Below are 24,434 nucleotides of genomic sequence, written 5' to 3'. Positions count from 1 at the left end.
TTACATAAACATGTGAGAAAATGACAGAGGTAATGCCCTGGTTTCTGGAATTGATGTGCATGGCCAGGGCTGGAGCCATCCCATTGATTTTAGGATAGCTACTCAGCGTACAAAGCTGCATAAACTGGAGATGACTGCCAAAGTGAAAGCTTTGTGGTAAAACCCAAATTAGGAGTAATTTTATTAGCTGCAGAGTTGCATTTATTTATTTATTTTAATTGATTTAGGAGAGAGATTATTTATTATTCCCCATATATGCTGGCATGTCCTTGAAAACAGTTCAATTTGGGTATGAGGAGACTTTTTCTCAGGTATGTTTCCTAATGCAGTGGAGTGTTTATTTTGCTTAAAGAGCAGATATCTAAGAATTTTGCAGATGCTTATAAATTTATAAATATTACCTGCAAGTCAAGAGAGTCTGTGTAGGCTTGTAAGGCAAAGAGAATATTTCTGGCCCTTTTAGCCAATATTATTTGCTGAGAATAAGGACAGAACTGCGACCATAGAAAGGTGACAACAGTAAATGAAGGGCCTTCCTCCTCATTCTTTTTTTTTATGATTTTCCTCACATGAAAAGTGGTGTACTAGGCTAGAAAAGATATTGCCAAGGATCAAGCAGCTTTTAATCAAGGAACAAATTTACCCCAGTATGTTTTAGGGATTGAAAACTACAGAAACACAGTATTGTAAAATGTGTAAACATTCAAATAAAATTAACTGCATGCGCTTGATCTACTGCAGGCTTATGTTTTTAGCACTGAATATTCCTTGTTGTTTTTTTTAGCATCCTTCAATGAAAGTAGGTATTTTAAATACAACGTTAAACATTTTGTTTTATTTGTGCAGTCCTAATTGCTTTTAAAAAATCCTACAACCGACAAAAATCAAGTTTAAAATAAAGTTTGTTGAAGGCACTTGACATAGGACACCTCCCTATACATCACTATTCTGTTTTGATAGAAATGTGTTTAGACATAGAAAGATGTTACTAGAGAGATTTTACATATATACTGAGTATTTGTTTCATAGATCCTGGAAGGGGTGAGAGAACCAGTCCGGGATGGTGACTCACAAAGACATTTTGGCACATTCTGGCTCCCTAATCTGTTAAAAATAAAAACATGAAAGGAGTTAAATTAATTCTATGATTACTCATTTTAGAGGAAGAAGTTTTATCCTGTTATTGGTCTTGATCTAGGCTACATTTTCTCCTTCTCTTTTCCAAAGCCGCCTGTGGTAACAGTAAAATTCTTCTAAACGGTTGACAGAAGTCAGCAGAATGACCTTTACTAAGCAAGCACTTTTCAGGAAAGCATAAACATAAAAGAAATTAAAATTATCTAGCATAATATTTGATGGAAAAAAATAGGGAAGAAACCATTGTTGTGACATCATTTTCACCAAATTCTGCCTCATCCCAAGGAATTGCCTTCGCCGGCACAGTTCTTGGGAGCTTTTGCTTACATTCTGCAGTTAGCTCGGTCTCCCACATCTCCAGACCCACACTCGGTGGCTAATCCTCTATGGATGCTTTCATTGCTGCTTATTTGTAGTGTACAAAATCCAGTTTTATGTTAAGTAGGTGGGTTGCTGATTTGCCTGCATGCCATTCTGGATCGGGCCTTTATGAATTGTTTTTAAGCACCAAAGTGGACAATGAAAGCTTTATATCAGTTCCCCAATTAGCAGTAATCATTCTTGTTAAACTTGGGTAAAGAGCTGTAGTATGTGATGAATGTAAAGTATTCATTCCTGTTTTTTTTTTTTTTTTCCCCTGCATTTCCACTTTGGTACATTTTGTAAAATAGTCTTACACTGCTTGTTATTTTTGTTCATATTGCAGATTGAGAATGTTGATGTCTGCCTTAGCTTTCTGGCAGCCAGAGGCGTAAATGTCCAAGGTCTTTCTGCAGAAGGTAAGAGAAACAGATTATCAGAAAAAATAATAGGATTCTTTTCTGAAAACTAATTTTCTTAATTCAAATTATTTGCAACTAAATACCAGACTCCAGCTGTCTTGAACAGCATTAAAATATAGATTACTGATAGGGAGCTAGAGAGAGGTTTAGTCTTCCTTTTAATTTTCTCTTAAAATTGAACCAAGAAATCCAGTATGTGTATGAAACCTGAGACAATGTTTTCGAATAATAATATATTCAATTGTATCCAACTTTTCTTGTTACCTCCACAATATTAGGTAGGTACAGTGTGTCCCAAATGTACTTTTTAACTTGTTCATATATAGGATTCGAACCTACAAACATAGATGTGAGGACCTTGCTCAGATAAGTTATCCCAGGGAAGACTATTTGCCTAAGCTAATTTATTAGTAGTAGTAATGTTATCAGGCTGAGGCCAAAATGTATTTCATGTCATGTTTTAAATGAAAGAATGAATGGACTTGCTGCTGATATTGTAGTCCTTCTTACTATATTATTCCCCTCCAGTTACTGCCTGATGCATTTATGACTGATGTAGTAAATATATCAAATAAAAACCATTAAAATACCTTCTGTCTTTATTAGTATGTAATATTTGCTAAATTAATGTAAAATTAATTTAAATGGATGGACAGTTTAATCATGTAAATTAATAAAATGCATTCAAGCATTTATCATGTAATGGAATGAGCATTTCTGCAAGGTGCTGTGCACTTTGAAAATCCATTTGACCTCGGTGACAGCCAAAGGCAATAAGTATTTAAAAAATGCAACTCTAAATTTTTATTTTGCTTGTAGTGCAATGAAAAGCTAGAAGGCAAAATACTCTGTTTGCAGAAATGGTAACTTTGGCTGAATTTTAGAAGGTATATAAAGAAAAATTTTGAATGCTAACCGCTGTTTGGTTTTAAAAGTAACACAACTGTTACCTTTTACCATCTCCAACTTCATAGAACTTTAGCAGAAGTGTAACATGGTCACAATATGGGACATCTTTGTTTCATTGATTGTCTACTTGTGGAAAAACTCCTTAATTAATTCAAAGGAATGCCTGTATATACTGTAGATATGTTGATAGGTGAGAATAGTCAAAATTTACGTGTTGGCATTCATCTCTAGGCTATTTAGAACTTGATTTTTTTGTGAAACCTATTATTACTTGGATATGAAATAACAACCAAATGTGTGAATAGCATGAATTTATTTCATTAGAATATTTCTTCATTGTTTGATACCATGACACAACATATACCACTATTTTTTCTGTACTTTCTTAAATTAAACGCTGGGTGCATTTTGAAATGCATTCTTTTATTCATAACTTACTTTTTAGAAAATAATTTTTAACAACTTATAAACTTCAACTGTGTAGCGTTAAATGCAATAATGTAACATAGTGTGAAATGCAAAGAATAATTTATAAAAGTTTTACAAATCTGGAAAACATAATTCTAAATGATTTATTTAATAATATTTTGAATTAGTTATTTAGTGTTCCTTTAATTTTTGAAAACTGTTAACAAAATAAATTTCTTTTGTTTGACAAAGTGTTCTCCACTTTGGAGCATTCGTATGGTGTTTCTAGCTTTTCTTGAGAAGATCCCAAACTTTCATTTCCAAGACTCTAATTGAAATGAATGGGAATGTAAGATGAAAGTAGTAGGTAGAAGTTACAACTGAAATCCTCACCTCACTGATAAAAATGGCAAAATTCGTATTGAATGCTGAGTCCGAATATGGACCTCTGTATATTTTGTGGTGCCTACACATTTACAATCCAAGAGTATTAACTATATTTCTGGTACCCTCATCACTTCAACCTTTTGGCTATAGCACACAGGACATTCTTTGTATTGTTAATATCCAGTAATTCATGAGGTGCATTCTAATAGGGTGATGCTAAGTGAGGTCTCTTAGAAAAGAAGTAATTCACTGGTATTACTAAGTTTTTCTTTTTAATGAAAGAAACAGTGCTACCTAAATACAGGAATTTTGGAAAGACAAAGCCAAGGGTCCACCATCCTCCTTGATTTTATGCACTGCAAATCTGTTTGAAGTAAAATGAAAACCTTTTATCTTAAAATTTATCTTAAAAGCTGTCACTTCAGTGTGTAAGGTTACAGTATGAAAATAATCTTCATTTGTTAGGGTTTTGTAGTTTCTTGTCAGTCATAATAATTCTTCAACCTCAAAAACTTCACCAAAAACATGGTGGTGGCAGACTTTGAGTTCTGAAAAAAGATTAAAACTAGTTTTTCTATTTTGCAATTTGTCATGAATCTGCTGTAAATGCTTCAATATCTTTGTGAGTGATCTTAGTTCAAATTGACACAGAAGTTTGACTCCCTTAAATATACCATTTTTTTTGGTATGCACAATCCTGAACATTACAATTTTTCCTGAAAGAAGGAATTGAGAAAAGGAGAAATGTTTTTTTATCATTAAATTGCCAAGTTATGTTCATAGTGTTTTGTCAGTACATTTATGTTTAAAATCAGTTAAGTTTAGAAACTGGTAAGAGTCTGTTTCTTGAACAGGCGTTGGTAAATGTGTCTTTTTACTATGGGGTCATTTATGAATGCTTGCTTCAGACAGTCTCTGGAACAGTAAAACATAATTGTAACAAAGATTAAAGCTCTTACAAGAAGTCTCCCACCTCATTTTGACACTTGAGCAAGAAGCTCCAAAGCAAAAATCATTTTCAAATCTTGACTGCAGAATCTCTGCAGGAGATCCCAAATGATAATGATAAACCCATTGCTGAACAGAAAAACAATCCTGCCTCCCTCTCCCAAAAAAGTTTAGTACATATTAGAAGTTTCTAGTTTTTTTCCATGTAAGAGAAATCTTCCAACCTTAAGTGGTTTAAAAGCAGGAAAGAAAATGTTCAGAAGTAATTTCAAAAGTCATCATATTCTCCTTTAAAAATAGACAAAAATATAGTTGAAGACAAAAAAGAGAGAGGTTTTAAGTTAAAAACTGATTAATGATGTGATTTTTTAAACAAGGGGTTCTTTTTATTGAATGTTAAATGGTAAAAATTATAAGAATAAATAAACTGGTATCAGGTACAGAAAATGTTTTAAAACTAAAGCAGCTTAAAGAAGAGTATTTATGTGTGGGGATTTTTTAAGATAATTTTAAATAGGAATTTTCTGCATTCCTTGATGATGATCTTTCGTGAAACTAATGTGACTGCAAATCATTTCTTAAAAAGCTTTCTAATTCTGAGAAAGTTTTTCTGCATATCTGTGGTGGTTTCATGGGGAATCAAAGATCCTGCAGCATGTTCAAAGAAGAGAGGCAGGAGGATGGATTTTCTGAGCAAATTTCCATTTTGCAGTACATTCCAGTGTCCTGGGTTGTGTTTGCTTTTGTACAACAGAACGAGAGCATAAAGGCTCCTATGTTTGCTGGCCTGTTCACGTATGTACTAGTAATTCTCCTACTCCTTTTGAAAGAAAATGAATATGTTTTAAGCACATGAATATGACAGTGCTCATTTATAAATTCTGTTTTAAACATTACATAAAAAAGAGTGAGTAGCACCTACGGCTTAAGAAAGATTGCAGTGTTGCATGCTAGTTTATATGTTGTGACAAAGCTATAGGCCTAATGAAAACCTTTCACAAGAAGTTCAATGCCAAAGAAAATTGATAATGAATTTCTGAACAGACCCAAGTGCTGCAGATAATTTCATTAAAGCCCCCCAAGGCTTCTTTTTGACACAGATCCTTTATGTGGAGAGAATAACACTAGTCTTTTAAAAAGCCTAATCTCAGGCTGGGGGGAAAAAATAGACTAAGAGGGAAAGGAATGAGAGACATGAGGAAGTTACTGTGGATCCACACAGTTTCATACTGATAGCTATTTTAGCCTTGTGTGAAAGCCATAGTTTTGAAGCCTTCATTAATCCATCCATACTAATAGCATGAAATAGAGAGATAGATAATCATGTAACTGGAAAATTCAAAGATATAATCACAAGCCTTGGTCACTTTTTTTCTTGGCATTTTCCATTTGCTAATCTTTTTGAATGAATGTGCTGTCATTCCAAGACCATTACCATCTCCTCTTACAGATTTTCCCAGAAATCACTATTTACTGCTAGCGTGCATAGAATTTGCCCAAACAACAAGAAGGATACAAAGCAGCTAGGTAAAAGGGATGTGTACCTGAAGCTGGAAAGAATTCAGACTTTACCACTCGTTCTTGCCTCTCAGCTTCCCAAGAGTCTTTGAATTGTGTCGAGGCAGGAGCATTCATTTCAGATTATGTATATTATTTAGGGTTTGATTTACTCATCTTTATGTCCATGCACATGTGACTCATCATGATGAAGTTATGGAGGTAGGTGTTTATTGCAAGAAAAGGCAGATAAATAACCAAAGATTATAATAGATAATAAAGTATCGGGGATATCTAACATGTAACTGATGCTGGAGATAGATAACAGTGATACAAGGGCATATATTTGTATAGTTATATGTATGTACATATATGCTTTACTGATGAAAAACTGAAAGTCTAAACCACAGTGATTTCACTTCTTTTTCTCTTATTTTTTTATAGAAATAAGGAATGGAAATTTGAAAGCCATTTTAGGCCTGTTTTTCAGTTTGTCTCGCTATAAACAGCAACAACATCATCAGCAACAGTATTACCAGTCTTTGGTGGAGCTACAACAGCAAGTCCCTTCACCTCCAACTGAAATCAGCCAGTCCAAAACACACCAAGATATGCAGTCGAGGTGGGTTAAAAAGTTAATTTTCTCAGGTGCAAAAGCTTTTTACTTGGCTGTCCAAGAAAGGCAACTTTAGGTGGAAAGATTCTGTCACCTACAAAAGACATAAAAGACGCATTTTTTAAGACTTTGTTTGTAATATGTGTAGTAAAATGGTATCTATCTCAAGTGTCTGCTTGTTTTTAAACTTGCATTTCTTGGGAGTAAAAGTAAAGTGAGCAGGAAACATTATCAATTAAATTTAGTTCAAGTTTTAATTAATTTTAAGGTGTTCTTGGACTTTATATTTGCATTCTCCAAATGTTCTAGGAAATGACTTTACTTGCAAGGCAGATACTAAAAAACCTGGGTTTCTGACTAGAAATGCAGCTCTTTGGAGTAAGCTCATCTGAGGGACAAAACAGTTTTTTGCATAATCAGAACCAATTACACACCCTCAGATTAGTGCACAGATTATTTTTCTGTTTTCCTCACATACCCAATTCCATGTACAAATGAATGATTTCAAATGATTAACAAAATAGATGGGGAAAAGGCACAATCACTAGCTTTATGCGTTATAAACTCTTTTTATCACAACACATTCTGTTTTTGTGTGCCTAGCTCTGTTTGAATTTTTTTTTTTAAGGGAGAAGAAATGGCCATAATCTAGTTGTTTCTTTTAAGTGATCAGTTTAGGGTTTAGGTTTAGGAAAGTACAAAACTCAGCAGAATTCTTAACTGCTGAATTACATTGCTTTCAGAGAGAAGCTGAACAAATATTTTGTTAAGGTGGTTGCTTATTGGCCATGACAAAAGAATCAGTTTTAAACACAAATATCTTTTTCAGTGGAAAGAGTGTTAGCAACATATATTTTATTGGGGAAGGAAAACAAAGGCCATTCATGTGTAAGACAATGGCAAGTGAAGTTCTTAATGAAGAGCTTAACACACTGCTCCGTTTGGTTTAATATTTGTTTGATATATTATTTGCTTGTTTAAAAGATATTTGCATACTTCATGAATAATAGAGTATCTAAGATGTGATAAGTTAATGATCTAGGATGGAATAAAAGTATCAGAACACAATAATAATATTCTGGCTCTTGAGTCTATTCACATCAAAAATACACTGTCATGTTTACAATAAATTTATTCCTTCTTCAGCTGAGAAAACTTATTCAGACTTCAACCCAATAGAAATCTTTGCCTTGAAACTAAGAATGTTGTAAAAATAAATTTATGGGAAAATGTTGCTGATAGCAATTACCTGATTTGATAAGATAATTAAGATATACTTCTATTTGCTTTGGGCATTACAATGTGAAATGCATTTTTTTCCTCTGCTACTGAATATTGATGTCTTTGCATGCTCTCCCTGCAAAGTTTAATATGAACATGTAATCTGGGGAATTATGGGGTGATCCTGGAAGAATTTGAGAGCTCTCAATGTTTTCTGAAGCTGAATTTTGCATCCTGAAGGATACTTAATACTATGTGAGAGGAAATAACATCTTGCTCTTGAAAAAATAGATTCTTTTTCGGTATTATTTCCATCATAATGAGGGTGTTTTGAATGTAGGTCTACAAGTAGACAGTGTTTACTGCTTTAATCAATGGAATAAGGGGCTAGCCAGTGCATGTAAATACCTTTGCTTATAGGTTTTTGTATATAATTTAGTAAAAGTGCATTTTTTTATAAGAATAGGTACCATGTTCCCTTATACATTACCACTATTGAAAGGAAGTCTGGTCAAAAAAGCTTGGAGCAAAGCAGTTGTTTATGATTTGGAAGACAGTGACTGCATACTAGTGCTTTGTCTGCTCAGGAGTGGTAGGCAAAAAGGGGATGAATTTGTTATAAAGCTTTCCTTCCTTTGTAATTCCTCAAAATCTCATGGGTCTTCAAGCCCCTTCTCTCCTCTTTTCTTTTGCTATGTTTAAATATACTTCCTTACGAGGAGAGGTGATCGTTCTGTGTCCAGAACCCCAGCTTTCATGCCTTCGTAAAGAGGAAGAAATACAAAAGCTAAGGCTCGTCTAACAAAATTTCTACTTCCATTAGCATGCTTTCCACCCTCTACTTTAATGTTAGGAGTCTTAAGATTATTTCATTCCTTGATTAAATTTATATTCGTGGCTATGTTTCAGCTACAAAATTTTTCTGCTGTAGAAGATTTTTACACTGAGGTATCTTTCTTACTTCCTATCTGTAAACTGAATGCAAGAATTCAGCTGTTTGCTTTCATATAAACAGAAGTTGAATCTGTTTGTCGCCATAAACTTCTGTACTGTCTGTGAAGAATATGATTTTCTCTTTTCTATATTTTCCATATATTTTTCAGTAAAGGCTTTTTAATTAAAGGGAAGGTCCATAGTTCTGAAAGCTTTATATATGAAAGACTTCTATCTTCTGCTACAAATTCTTCTAGTATTCTGAGCTGCTAGCAGAATAAGGAACTCCAGGACTTAGAAATGCTGGTATCAAACAGAAATGTTGATTTACTTATTTATATTAATTAGTTCATTATTTTGAAACATGTCATTGTTTGAAGTAATATTAGGAAATTGGAATACAATAACATGTCCGTTTCTCATAAAAAATTACTACACTTGAAAAACATGTTATCTACAAATACATGCGCATATGCAAGTATTCATTGATACAAACTGTCTCCAGTGGTCTTAGCAACCCTTCTTCTTGTAGCAGTAATTCAATTCTTTCTTTTCCATAAAAAGCAAATATTTCAGAAAATAATTCAAAATGAGTTCCTGAACAGCTTTTTAGTTTTAAGCTGATAATGAGTAAATAAAAGCTTCCAGTTAGAAAGAAAGAAAGAAATCAAATCGTAAAATAAAATAAAAAAGAGACACCTGTGGTGGGATTCATCTTGCTTACCTTTTGCCATCTAAAATGTGGGCAGGTGGCCTACCTGTTTCCAAGACTGACTTCTATGATATGATTGCTTTCATGGCAACTTGCCTCCCAGGATTAACTACTGAGGGAGCCAAAGTGACTGACAGATTTAATAAATGTTTAAATTATACAAGGCGTATGATGTGATGTGAAGTCTACCTTTTTTTGATTTAAGTAGAATCAGACTCAGGTTGCTGAAGTTTTAAGTCTCTGTGAAATACAGAATTGTGCTCATCCATCAGTGTTTATGGTCTAGAAGGTCCTGATGAACACATATGGCTGCTCCATTGGACCCTTGAGACTTGTACATATTTTTGACAATATTTAGTTTAATATAGGTACTTAAACCTTCCTCCTTCATTGAATGAAATGTAATGGCTTGATAAAAGCTAAGGTGTGTAACAATATCATGACACATTCTTCACTTTTCCTATGTTACTGCATGTAATTATGAACTCAATAATATATAATCTATCTATGATCAATAATAGGTTAATTTAATAATTTGTCTACAGTAGTGATGATGAAAATAGCTTTTCTATCCTTTCATAGTGAATATTAATCTTGAAGACTATTACTATAGTTTATCACACAGATATGCCTCCCTTTCTTGATCAACTTGTTGCAGTTCTGAATGTACTTTAAAAAAATATTAATACTTTGTTTTCAAACATTTTATACTGCAAAAAGGTTTGGCATGTAGAAAACTTAAGTCAGAAAATTAATCATGGCGTATATCTTGAAAAAATTATTTGGCAAATCTGCATAATAGAGATTATTTTCCATTAATTCGATCTGTGGTCCTTTAATACCTAGGAGAAGTTTTTATGGGTGTTTGAGAAAGAACAATTAGAATGATCTCATTAGAATGACAGAAGCAGGATAATAAATATAGTAGCAGGTACCTGAATGGCACATTCATCTTTATTCAGTAATAACAAAATCTTCGATCTTGATTTGAGTAAATTTTCAAATGCATTGTGAAAAGGTACCTTTTTTTACACATATGGGTAGAGGGCAGTGCAACACACTTTAGACGCAGCTTCTCTTTATTTGATTCAAAGACTCATGTACTGCTTCTGTGCTAGACCACTGAGAACACCTGCTGTTCTGAGGCACTATGCTGTATACATTTTGAATGTATTTGTATGGGTGCACATGTGTAAGCATATGTACTGGAAAGGGTGGATGCTTTTTATAGACTTTGTACTTTTTGAAAACTTTTAGTAAGCAGTCACATTTCATTTTGTACTTTGGAACTTGGAAAGTGTGTCTTTATAATTGTAATTAGTTTAGTTACCTTTTTGCTTAATCTTACAGTGTTGGATTTGAATAATTTTCTCCATAGCCCATCCTGATACACAGGCAATCATTCATTTAACCCGATGTGTGTGTTTTAATTCCATTGTTTTTGTGCTGATAATAATTTCATTTTCTTTAGAAAAATTACTTACCTTTGAATTAATTTATTTTATTAAAAACAGACTATGCAATATGTCTGGATTAGTGAACTTAAACCAAAACATTTAAGTCTGGGCTTCAAACTGGAATAGAAACCAGAGATTGGCAGAACAGTTTATTTTGTTACTGCCAGCTCAGGTATGGTAAGAATACTGCCTAACTTCAACTTGATTTCCTGGGAGGTAAAAATCATTGCAAGTGTTTTAGTGAATATGAAAAGGTGAGGCTGTCCACTGTTTGAGAGAGAAATACAGATTATCCTTGGAGGGAAATACCTCTGGGAAGTTACACAGAACATGATGGGGATACAGATGTGGTAACACCCAGGCCCTGCTGAAAACAGACATGTTTTGTCCTTGCGCGTGCAGGGCGAGTGACTAAACGTCCTCTTTTAAGAGAGTGGTTCTGATGGGACCACTTTGATCCTAATTTCCAGACTACAGTGTCTGGGGGTGGGTATTGGGCCGGGTCCCCCTGTGATCATGGCTCTGAGCCAATTCCACATGGCACTGAAGGCAACCTACTTTAGTGTCGGCTGCAGTGGGTGGTTGGGCTCTTCATCCACAGAAACTGGAACTGTCGGAAAAAGTATTTCAGGACTCTACAGCCTTAATAGCCAGGCTGTTTTTATATGGGAAACAGAAGCCTCAGGGGAAGGTTATAATCCGAAAATTATGAGAATGACAAGATTAGGTTTGTGCAGAAGTGAGGACTTCAGGAGACTAATTCAGGAGGCTAGTTGTCCTTGGATCACTGTGTAATCAGTTTAGAGACATACACTTCTTCAGGAGACAACACGGACCAGGAGCCTGGTTAATCTGATCCCTGGAGGAGTCTCTCTCAGCTCAGTGCAAAGTTTGCATAGGAGGGTAGTAGAGCTTTCTAAACCAGGCACATAACAAGGTATCTAAAGTTAGTCAGGTTGGCGGCACCCCGGTATTCCTAATCCCATGTAATCTGCGCATAACCAAGCCCAAAATTGTGAAACTTTTGTTTATAGAAGGAGAATAAGATTCTGCACATGAAAGAGTACCATTGGCCTATGCAAGTCTAGGGACAACAGCTACATTTCAAATCAAATGGAAAAAGAATAAGGGAGTTAATAAAAGCTAAGTGAATTTACATTGTAAAGAATATGCCTTATTTATGGAAGGTTATAATTTAGTACCCTAAATGTAAACCCCCTTAAAATTATTTGAATAATTAGTGGAAAAATCTGTGGTAAATAATAAGTGGTAACTTGAGGGAAATGGAGGCTTTAGATGTGTATTCTGATTTCTTTTTATCCTAAAACGTCCTACATTCCTGTATGACTAACTGTGGGAATTGAATACTTCAAAATCTGAGGTAGGCACATCACTATTTAGTTATAATTTTGTTGCTGCTTTGAGATCTAGTAAAAAAAATACAATGCTGGTGACCTTATTTATATCTGTCAGTACAGATACATGACAACAATGGTTACATTATATTTTTATGCTTCACTTTGCTAGTGGATTCCATTATCACAGCAATACATCTAAACTTTCTACAGTGATGATCTTTCAGCCACCCAGATACTAAAAGAAAACACATGTGGATGAAAGAAGTTCTGTCTCATTTATGGATTAGGCAGTAACTGGTTTCAGTAAGCTGTCAGCAAAATTCCACGAGACGGACAAACTATTTTGTCACGTACAGGAATGATGAGCACAGCTTGAGGTCCAGATGGATTTTGTTAAATTTGTTATATTAAAAGAGCACCCTGGTTTTCCTAGGCGCATAAACAAAGTTGGGTAGCTGATTTCTACAGGCAGTTGCATATATAACTGATGCAGTGAATGGGGTTTCATGTTGCTTCCTTCTCAGAAGTACTAGGGAAAAAATGAAGCAGATTGGACACACAGCTTGTGCTGTGTGAATTATTACAGTAATGCAAATGTAGTGGTTATGATTGTGAATTTAACTAGATCCATGGCAGAATACTGGAAATCGATGTTCCAGTCTTGGTTACACCACTGTCAATTTAGAAAAAAAGGCCATTGTTTCAGTGTTCTTGAGGGTTGAAATATGACTTAACACTCAGCACCCACCCACCAAGTGTGTTGGACTGACATAGGCTAAAAAATGAAATATGCAATTCCTCATGTGTCTCTCTTAATGGAGAGGAAAGCAATGAACCAAAGCTTTTCTCTGTCCTTAACTCTGTGCACTGCTAGGTGCTTGGTTTGAATGAAGAAAATCAGGTATGTGGTTCCTGCTTTTCCCACTAGAAAATCATTATTTAAAGACTGCCAAGGAGAAAAATTAGGAAAGCATTTATTTCTTCTTTCTGTTCTTTATGTTCTCTCTGTTTTCTAGTAAGGGTCTAAACCAGCCAATTGTATTGGCCTAACCTGGTATATCTATGAGAGTCTGGGAGATAAGCAGCATGAACGACATTGCTTAATGTGATTGCACCAGCATCTGCAGTAGCTGACCTTTACAGGGGTCTTAGGGATTTAGTTTTCCTCAAACTGGGCTATCTTTCTACGCTGAGAAACGGCTCTGGCTCCATTTCATTCTGCTCCTCAAAGATACAGCCATTACCATCCTTATGGGTTCCAGTGAAGAGAACTTCAGACACATTTAGAGAACAGGGTATGAAGTTCTTTCATCTTTATTGTCCTGAAATCCAAATAACTGAAGTATAGCATATCTCCACGTACCAATTGAATCAGTTAACTGTGCACCTAAGCAAATACATTATATTTAATAATGATGAGTTTCATGAATCAGAGATTTGTTCCCGTGGTAAATGCTATATAGGTCATCAGTCTTCAAAAAGGGCAAGAAGGAGGACCCAGGGAACTACAAGCCAGTCAGCCTCACCTGCATCCCTGGAAAGGTGATGGAGCAGCTCATCCTGGAGGCCATCTCCAAGCATGTGGAGGACAAGAAAGTGATCAGGAGTAGTCAGCATGGCTTCCCCAAGGGGAAATCAAGCTTAACCAATCTGATGGCCTTCTATGGTGGAATGACTGGCTGGGTAGATGAAGGGAGAGCAGTGGATGTTCTCCCTTGACTTCAGCAAGGCTTTTGACACCGTCTCCCATAACATCCTCATAGACAAGCTCAGGAAGTGTGGGCTGGATGAGTGGACAGTGAGGTGAATTGAGAACTGGCTGAATGGCAGAGCTCAGAGAGTTGTGATCAGTGGCACAGAGTCTAGTTGGAGGCCTGTAGCTAGCGGTGTCCCCCAGGGGTCAGTCCTGGGTCCAGTCTTGTTCAATTTCTTCATCAATGACCTGGATGAAGGGACAGAGTGCACCCTCAGCAAGTTTGCTGATGATACAAAACTGGGAGGAGTGGCCGATACACCAGAGGGCTGTGCTGCCATTCAGAGAGACCTGGACAGGCTGGAGAGGTGGGCGGAGAGGAACCTCATGAAATTCAACAAAGGGAAGTGCAGGGTCCTGCGCCTAGGGAGGACTAACCCCCTGCACCAGTACAGGTTGGGGGTTGACCTGCTGGAAAGCAGCTCTGCGGAGAAGGACCTGGGAGTGCTGGTGGACACCAAGTTAAGCATGAGGCAGCAATGTGCCCTTGTGGCCAAGAAGGCCAATGGTATCCTGGGCTGCATCAGGAAGAGTGTTGCCAGCAGGTCGAGGGAGGTGATTCTGCCCCTCTACTCAGCCCTGGTGAGGCCACATCTGGAGTACTGCGTCCAGTTCTGGGCTCCCCAGTACAAGAGGGATGTGGCACTACTGGAGCAAGTCCAGCAAAGGGCTACAAAGATGATTAGGGGACTGGAGCATCTCTCCTATGAGGAAAGGCTGAGAGAGCTGGGCCTGTTTAGCCTGGAGAAGAGAATGCTGAGAGGAGATCTTATCAATGTGTACAAGTATCTGAAGGAAGGGTGTCGAGAGGATGGGACCAGACTCTTTTCAGTGGTGTTGAGCAACAGGACACGAGGCAACGGGCACAAACTGAAACACAGACACTTCCATCTGAACATGAGGAAAAACTTTTTCGCTGTGAGGGTGATAGAGCACTGGAACAGGTTGCCCAGAGAGGTTGTGGAGTCTCCTTCTCTGGAGATATTCAAAAGCTGCCTGGACGCGATCCTGTGCAACGTGCTCTAGGTGACCCTGCTTGAGCGGGTGGGTTGGACTAGATGATCTCCAGAGGTCCCTTCCAACCTCAGCGATTCTGTGATTCTGTGATCAGGAAGCATGATTCTTCCTCCACTTTCCACTTGTTTACCTCACATAACTATCAAATTCATTTGCACGTTTTATATAACTGCCATTGTATACTAGGGATTTCTGCAGTTTTTTTCTTCTAGGCCACAGCTATGATATGTTGACAGAGCAATATATAAAAAATACAGCTCCAGTGCCTCCTCTGTCACAGTTTAATTAGCAATTCTTTAAAAATTATTCTAAATTAATCTTAATGGCTATATTTTGAAGCAACATGCAAAAATGAACCAGCACTATTGAATGTTTCATAATATATACTTCTGTTGTATTTGAGAAACTTTTAGAAATTACTGTACACAAAAGGGCACTGCAAGAGCAACAATATATTTTTTACACACCTCTTACCTGCAGCACAACCATGTTATTTGCATGTTCTCTGGGATGAGAAGATAAGCGTCAATATTGTCTAAGTTTAACAAAATGAAAGAAAAGGTCTTTCCAAAGGGAGTTTCCATTTCCAAAAGAAATGGCCTTTTCTGTGGCTAGAGCAAAACATGACACATAACAGGCAGGAAATACAAAAATCTAGATTTTAAAGTATTTCATAGCCTCTTAATAGCTTTAAGCTTTTTTTAAGCTTTTCACGTCTTGTTTAGACTTTCAACTACTAACCTTCCAAAAATTGCTCGTATCTCTTACTTTTTACATAATTCTGTGGGATGGATCCTGAAAATTTTGTCATCTGTTGGTTGCCACCTGTCCTTGTGTGACACATAGTTACACTTCTGATTTCTTCTGTTAATAAAATACCTCTGCCATCTGCTCAAGAATTATAATATTTCTTTGGCTGCCTCTTTTTCCGTTTGCATTTCAAAATGTAACTGTCATCCTTTCTCATTATTTGTTCTTATGGCTTTCAGAAGAGTGTTTTAATTCAGTTTAGTGGTGATTTTCATTCTGTGCACTTCAGATATTTTTGTTCTGTCTGGCATTTGTCTCCCTTGCCACTTGTTACTCTGATATTTCAGTTCTGATGCACTTTGGCCATAATTTTCACTTGTGCTAACCCAGATCATGTAGAATTTAATGAGAAGTTTTCCGTTCATCTCTGTAGCATTTGAATCCAACTTTTTGTGTATTTGCCTTAGAATATAGTTATATTCCCTTTACGCATTACTAGTTTGTCTTCTCTTTTTCTCTGTACAGCTTCATTAATTCTTCTCATTCTCCCCAAATGTGTTCTGCTGAAGTTATGTCCGTGTATCTTTTCCCTTTCCCAAGCTTGACATCTATTTAATTCTGATTTCTTGCAAACATTGGAGTATGCATCTACATTTATGATAAATAAAGATTAAATGAATGCAACGTCCAGTGTGAGTTATAGTTCATTACTTTGTTCTTCATTTTTTCTTGTGTCCTGTAATTCATGTTCTTACCTGTTCTGAAGCAAAATAGTTGCTTTTTATTCCTATGTGTTCCTTGATAGATGGCCTTTCAACAAAACCAGAAATGTATGCCTCAGTCTTTTTCTTGCATTCATGCATATATTAAAGTCTTAGTTTTATGTTTATGCTGGTACTTTCTCTGCTACTGTTTGTCCTTTTTGCCAGTTTTAGCTCTTAATGTTTTCACAGACTTTGTGCAATAAATATGCTCTTCTGCTTATTGTTGTTTTGCAAATATCGGTTAATGAAATAATATTCCACTTTGCAACTGCTACAGGGAAGATGACTTTCTCTCTTTATTGACCCCCCCAAAAAAAGAAAAATCTATACACACCTAAAGAAGCACAGGCTATGCTGCTTATAGAAAAAGCTTAGGAAAATCACTTATATATGTTTGGTTTTGGTCTGCTTTTAAAAAAATGCTTTGGGGTTCATACTTAAAATGTTGGCAGAAGTTTTTCTAGTTCTTTTATAGTACATGGATCTTTACTATTTTAGAATCAATAGGAATTCCCAATAAAGTACTCACAAATGTACTTTAATTTGCTAAATAATGGTAGCCTTGTGTTAAATGCTTCACCGATTCAGGTCCATAGCAATCCCAACCATATTTTATGATGTATTGATGAATGTGGATTTTCTGGAAATCTATGAAAAGGTCCAAAAGACAGTAAGTGTAGACTTGAAAGAGTGACAGCCTCAGGTTTTGTGAAGTCCCCTTTCTCATTTACTCTAGGAGAAAAGTTTTGCTACAGTCTTCTTTTAACAAACTGTGAAACAAAATAGTGACATACATTACTGTGCAGATGGTCTCTTATAATCTTGTTCTGGTAGGAGGTCATAAATACTATGGAGATAAGGTCATAACAACATAAGATTGGTCCCTAAGGGCGTAGTCCTAGTTTTGGCAGCATACTGTTATACACTTGGCTGATTTATTTAGTAAAGTTAATGATTTTTAAAAGGTTGAGTTACTTCAAATGACTTGCAGTTCAGTTTAAATACAGTAGCTAAGTTATAGTTTGGGTGCATTTATTACTTTGTTGACATCCTTTTTTTGTTTCTTTAATGTTGTGATTTCACATATTCTTTCATTAAATGCCGCAAAATATCTGTAATGCAAATACTGGGATCAGGGTGGGAAAGGTAGAGTCACTGGATGATGGATGGTGGATGATTAGTTCTTATTGCAAGTTGCTGTGCTCTGCAAGATGAACATAAATGTTGATGCAAGCTTGGGGTATCTCAGATATGTTTTATGAGTGGTGAACGACTGTACTGAAAATACAATTTTTCTTCTAACTCCAAGCCTGAGTGGGTTGGATGTAGCCTTCCTGTATAAAATGCCAGAAGTCTGAAGAGTGAAAGGGAGAAACCTCCTAATATAGAACAGATGACATGGTATGAGCTGGCTGAACTAGAGACGTTTCTTCCTGTGAATAAAAAAAATAAATGTGTGTGTGTGTGTGTGTGTGTGTGTGTATACAGATATAGATATAGATATGTACATATATTAATTCACCAGGAGTGGGTTAAAAAAGGCAAAAGAAATGTCTGAAATATATTGTTCTTGCAAAAATTCAGGTTTTTTGGTTTCCTCCGCAGTCTTCCTAGCCTGTCCCTCTGAGGAATCAGGGATATTTTTGCTACCCAGAGACTTTGGTATGGTGAGGAGCCTGGAAACTTTGGTACCTGTCTCTGTGGCAAATCTCTCTTGTGCTTTCTGACAAGCCTGCTGATGAGAAATATGCAGCCAAGGAGCTTGTTTTTTGAAAATTTTGTCTGCAGAACAATCAAGACCTTCTGGGAAATTTTTTCCATTGAATTCAGTTTTGTTAAAACCACTTTTTTGTCAGGAAATCATTGTAATGGAAAAGTCTTGAACAGTTGTAGAGTGCAGCCACCCTAGTGATATAAATGCACTTTATCAGAGCACCTGCATATTAAAATGCAGGTATGCCGGTAAGGTAGAAGGATTTTGGTTCCATGCTAGAAAGCCCTTTGCCTTTGCGTAATTTTAACAAATCAGATAGCTGTCATTTTAGAACCCCCAGGCAATTCTCAGCATCCCAGGAAATGACGACACAACTGTGGCAGTGTGATGTAGAGTGATCCTTTGGATCTTTGGAAAACGGTTAATAGAAAGTGGAGGATATGCCGGGTGACAGTGCATGGGTTACTTTTTGAAGAAAGAGGCTATTTTCAGCTTGATGCATGCTGTGTATCCAGGTTCATGAGCTCCATCCTTCAGCTTTATGTGCTATATATATGCTTTCAAGAAGCTTCTTCTGTACCATGCTACTTGTTATAAAAAAGAGAATAAGCAGATAGACTCTCTGGCAGTTCAGTCCAGTGCCTAGCAGTCACTTGTCTTCCTTCTTCATCTTTTTTGTTCTTAAATGCCCATTTCAGTTGAACATTTCACTTCACTTTCGGTGGAAGGCATTTAAGAACCTGTAGCATATGTTGACTGCCTAGGTTCCCCTACATCCTTTAGGATCCTTTCTTACACCCTTTTGTCCAGCCTGCAACCATGTGCCCTTAATCAATGCCATGTCTAGCAGGATGTGGCGCTCTGCTCCCCCAGATCTCGGACTGTGCTGTATGGTCCACACAGCGCAGTGCAGAGAGGCCTGGTTCCTGAGGCTGGCCGAGCTGTAACACAGCTGCAGTGCTTCCCTTTGTCACCTTGGGGTCGTTACTGGCTCTCACATCTGCTTCCTACTGCTTCCTACTTCACACCACCCCAGCTGCTGTCCTGGGCAGTCTCTGCAGGCTTATTCCATTTTGCCATGACATTTCACCAAGGCACCAGCAACAGAAGTGATGCACCGTTACCTTTTCATATCCATTGGAGTGACTAGTGTTTCCCTGGGATGTGAGAGAAAATATGAGGGTCTCATTAGCAGGTGGAAGGCAGGTTGAAGAGTCCAGGAGATTTCTAAGGATTTTGGATCAGATGGGTGTATACCAACTTATCTCTTTTGAACAGGATCAGCTTAACAAGGAGAAGCTGCGGTTCCTGCCTCATCCCTCTTACATTCCTACATGAGTTAGGTGCAAGGGGAGAGCCAGCCTGGTTCCAGAGCCAGAGCTGTGCAGAGCCCGGGTGGCTGTGCCAGCCCCAGCACTCCGGCCAGTTCATGGCTCAGCTCCAGTGCCGCGCTTGCCTCCCAGGGTGCAACACCGAGCCCGGGCTCTGCAGGCTTTCCTGCAGCCTCTGCACGGGGGTTCATCTCCCTCCTCCTCCTTCTGTCCCCATACTGCTGACGCACTGTGAGGCCAGGCTTCACAAGCAAGGGCTGCGGCTTCTCTGAGGAGTCGAAGGGATGCTGCGACAGCGTCTTGGGAAGACCGCTGGTGGGAGTATTATGGCAGTGGAAAGGGTCTTGGGAGCCAGAAAGTGGAGAACCTGAGGCTTTCAGGATCCCCCTTCCCACCCTCTGGTAAATAAACCCTTCCTTGTCCTAAATGTTGTAGTGTTAAACTTCTGCTGTCTGGTTTGTTTACCTGCATCTGTGCTGCTTTAATACAGGCACATATTTATTATACTTTTGTGCGAATCTGTAAGCATAAAAAATGATGGTTTTAAGCAAAACAAACAGGTTTATTTTTCCTGGCTGCCAAATGTTACCCACAGAAAATTGTCTGGCAGGATGGAAGGCAGCAGGTGAATATTTGCTTGTATGTTTATGATAGTGCTAAGAGTAGCCAGGGTTTAGATGTGTTGCAGTTGACACTTCTAAGTGTGGGGCCTGCAGCTGGGAAATGGACATCTGTGCAAGCCTGTAATGGGTCCAGCACGTCTAGTGCTAACGGAGAAGGAAGACCCAAAGTCATGGAGGCACCTGTTTTATGAGCTGTTAACTTTCTCTTTGGCCCTCACATTACTTTGGAAAACCAAGTTTCTCAGACACAATGGGGCTGATGCTTTAGTGATGCTGACACATCTGGCAGTGCCTTTCAGGAGAGTCTGGAAAGTTTGAACATGGTCTGTAGCCTGATGTTTCATGAATTTGCTGGTGGAGGGAGCCCCCAGTAGCAGGTGTGGGACATAAGAGATTTTTCTAGAAGGCATTTTTAGGTTGCTACTTCTTGTATTTGTTCTTATTAAATAGAAAAAAAACAGTGCTGTCTATCTATGGGCTAATTTATCAGCAACTCGGCAACATCACTGAGGCTGAGTGATTTGATCTTTCCAGCTCCTTTGGAGTCATGTTGTTTTAGGTAGAAAAGCTACAGTACAGTACTGCAATTGCAGAGCCTTCAGGACTTTCAGCCAGTGGTTAAGATCACTCTGTTCACTCTGTTTTTCTGCTCACTGTCCATGTTGATTGTACTGTGTATCATTTTACCTTTTAATGACATATATGCATTTAGGGTTTTTTTAACACACAATTTTTTTCACAAACTTCTTAGCTTAGTCAAAGTAAAGAACCAGCTAAATATTTCTGGGTTTCTTCATTTCAAACATGTTGGAAAAAAACATGAGTGCAAGATCTTATCAAAAGATCTGGTATTAAGCCAGTCACAAATTTAGCAACTTTGGTAATACATCCTATATCACATTTGCTTCATATGTCCAGCCATTATTAAGAAATATAGCTGTAAGTGAAATGGTAATGCAATATTCTAATAGCTATACAGATAAAAATATACATAAACTGTAATCATTACAGTGCTACTATAATTTATTAGAATTCCCAGAGAAGCTGTGGTCATTTAAAACAGCAGTTTGTCACCATTACTGTGAAGCTGTATGTCAGGGAATTGAAATGCTGCTTTTATTTGTTGGCTGATTCCTTTTTGCCCTGTTAGGACTGATTTTTAATTAATTTTGCACACTTGTGCCATTTGTATTTGGCAGACACAGAGGCAGTGTTGAACCCTTCACTGGGGTTTGAATTGGTAAAATAACAACAATCCCACATCACACTCAAGTCTCACTTTGGCCCTTGGTTTGTGCCTTCACCCTGCCCTCCCTGGCCCTCTCCAGAAGTGCTGTGCCTCTAGCGTAAGACCATTCTCCCTCGAGGGCCTCTCACATCTGCTGTATACTCAGGCTGTCTGCTTCAGTGGGCTACCAGAAATCACTCAACACCCTTTTGGTGGAATCAGTACCTCCAGGTGTTTCTTATAAGTATTGTCAGCCTGTAAATTTGGGGCCAAATGCCTATAGTTTCTGCCGCTACTCAGAAAAAATGATTGGAAGATGCAGAACCGTAAGAGGTGTATTCAGACTGTGAATATCACAGTTGCTGCTTACTCGCTCCTCCTGCCCTTCCTTAATAATACAAGGACTTTGATTTTGTGATTGCACCTGACTTACACACCTCCCTGTGCCCTCAGGCTGTGTGGATCCCAAAGGATGTTCCTGTTTATAGTAACTGACGTGATTTGGCAGGAGGCATTTCCTTGGCCATACCTTTGGCACATCTTCTCTGCAAATGACTGGAAGAAGAGAGACATACATTTGCTGTTTTAGAAACGGGACACACTGTTGGGTGTCGAAAGGGATATGTATCATTGAGCCCTGTAGCACAGCATATCTTGTGTTGCAGAAATACGAGTCAGGTGTCTTAATAGACTAAGGTGCATTTTCCTATGGAATTTAACAGTGAATCTAAGCATGTATCAGGGCTTTCCTAATGAAGCCTCTGCTTATCTGCCTGGGTAATGCCTCATATGCATGTACTGTTCTGCCGTGAGTAACAGTAAGGAAATTTATGATGGGATTCTTCTTCTAGATAGATATACTGTCAGGAGGGTGGCCTTTCTTCAGCAGGAATTCTTCTGACTCAAACTGGTGCCTAAGTACCAAACTGCTAACCCAGTCAGTTTGTTGGAGATGCTAATAGCTATATATTTTCATTTAGTACTTTTTGTGAGTGCAAAACACAAGCACAAAATTTTGAGGTGCACCAACACCTCAGAACTGACAGATTTCATATTGTGCACTAATGAAGCTAGAATATAGTCACTGTGGACATTTGCCAAAACTGTATATTCCTAAGATAATTTCTAACAAATGAGACAAGTTATAACAATACCCATTATTTCATAATCTGTGCATTGCATCTCTCATAAAAATCTGCATGTTGCATTAATTCATTTTTTGCCAGTTAATTTGTGTTTTCTATCCATGTTCAATTTACATTCATTAACTCATAGTTTGCTGGTAAGTGTGTTCTTTCTATGCGTGTTCAAAGAAATTCTTTAATTCAATTTCTCTGTTTCTTCTCATACAGTCTCACAGCCAGATATGCAACTCAGTCTAATCACAGTGGAATTGCAACCAGTCAAAAAAAGACTTCTAGGTCAGTTAAATATCTCTAATTTATTGCTTGTTAGTGATATTCAAGTGAGTCAATGCCCATTGGTATTTTATCCTTTGGACATAAGCAGACATTAAACGATGTGTATTAATGTTATGCGTGCAAGCTTCGCAGCAATGAGCTTCATCATGGGAAAGCCTTGTATGGACTGGGAGAAGCTGATTTGTACAGTATTTTAGTAATATTTCTGGTTGTTATGTATCCTGCATCTTTGTATCCTGCATGTAAAGTATCAGATGTGAAGGACTAGTTGGTGATTTTAGTGCTCTGAAATTTCTGTCTCAAGTCCCTACTTTTGTCATGAGTGAAAAGGAGTTTGGGAGTCCATCCCAATTCTCATTAGATGCTTTGACCATATCACAAACCCACCTGATAGGTTGAGTTCACAGAGCCAAGTTCACGCAGAAGCAAAATAGAGCAGAAAAAAGAACCACTACCAAGACTTCTGCTCCTTCAAGATTAGCCTGCACACAGTCCCTGCTAATGAGATGCTTTGGTTTGGCAGAGTATTTGATAGAGCTGTGTGTAGGAGCTGCCCTGTTTCAGATTTCATCAGTACTTTTAGTTTATCACTTCCATGAGCACTAAAATCTACAAACGAGTTTGCAGAAGAAAGAGACTGAGGTCTAAAGCTTACTCTTGTTTCTAGCCTTTTTATGGGGGGGTAATTAATGTGTTTATTAATTACACTGTTTTGCTGTACAGTTCATTGGTGAGAACAATGAACTATAAATTGTATAATCCACAATAAAGATTGCATTTTGCAGTGTAGTGCACTAACACAATTTGAGTTGCTGGTGATAGCTTGGGATGAGCTATACCATGGTATGGTTGCTTTGCACCTGCACTTAGAGGTCTTCAGTTTTCCTTATTGCTGATGCTCCTGTCTTGTCCACATTCAACATGTCTGGGGGTTAACAGTCTTACTGTTTAATACTTTAAATCTGTGGCAGTGTTTCCGAGGCCTGTTCAGAGGTATGTAACTTGTCCCTTATTTGTTATTCTCCTCTTTGCATTTCCTTAGCTGCTTAACATGATTCTGCAAGAGCAATTTAAAACCTGAATTCAATTAAAAAAGACAGTAAATGAGGTAAACTGGAAAGTGTGTAGAGCAAATGACCTCATGTGTAATGTGCTTACTGTGGCAAGTTCTCGAATTCTGGCATGCAGAATATATGCATAAGTATTTTATATTTTAACAGAACAGATGAGTTTCCAGTGTTGCACATGCCTTCTTGTTGCTTTTTTCATTACCTTTGACAAATGATCTCAGGGCTCTTACTGCCTGTCAAATTAGGGTAATGAGAAGGAGCAAATGGATTTTTAAGTTTGTTTTAGTGCATTCTTCAGGGAACAGAAGATCACTAGAATTCGTGGGTCATGGTAAAGGTTAGAAAGCATACAGCTGCAGTGGAGAGACAGTCTGCTCTGGTCCCCGTGCAGAGACTAC

General features: G+C 37.6%; 1 protein-coding gene across 1 annotated transcript in view; it reads left to right on the top strand.

Moving 5' to 3' along the window:
- NAV3 (neuron navigator 3) overlaps positions 1 to 24,434 on the top strand; it is a 282,224-nt gene that overhangs the window by 107,973 nt on the left and 149,817 nt on the right. The window contains exons 4-6 of the mRNA XM_067313062.1: positions 1,844 to 1,916; positions 6,513 to 6,690; positions 22,898 to 22,966. Coding sequence (XP_067169163.1) covers positions 1,844 to 1,916; positions 6,513 to 6,690; positions 22,898 to 22,966 — 320 coding nt within the window. The remainder of the gene's footprint in view (positions 1 to 1,843; positions 1,917 to 6,512; positions 6,691 to 22,897; positions 22,967 to 24,434) is intronic.

The sequence above is a fragment of the Apteryx mantelli genome, chromosome 1, assembly GCF_036417845.1.
Source record: "Apteryx mantelli isolate bAptMan1 chromosome 1, bAptMan1.hap1, whole genome shotgun sequence".
NCBI classification, from domain to species: Eukaryota; Metazoa; Chordata; class Aves; order Apterygiformes; family Apterygidae; genus Apteryx; species Apteryx mantelli.
The sequence above is the reverse complement of the archived record's forward strand: the minus strand, read 5'-3'. Positions and strand labels throughout refer to the sequence as shown.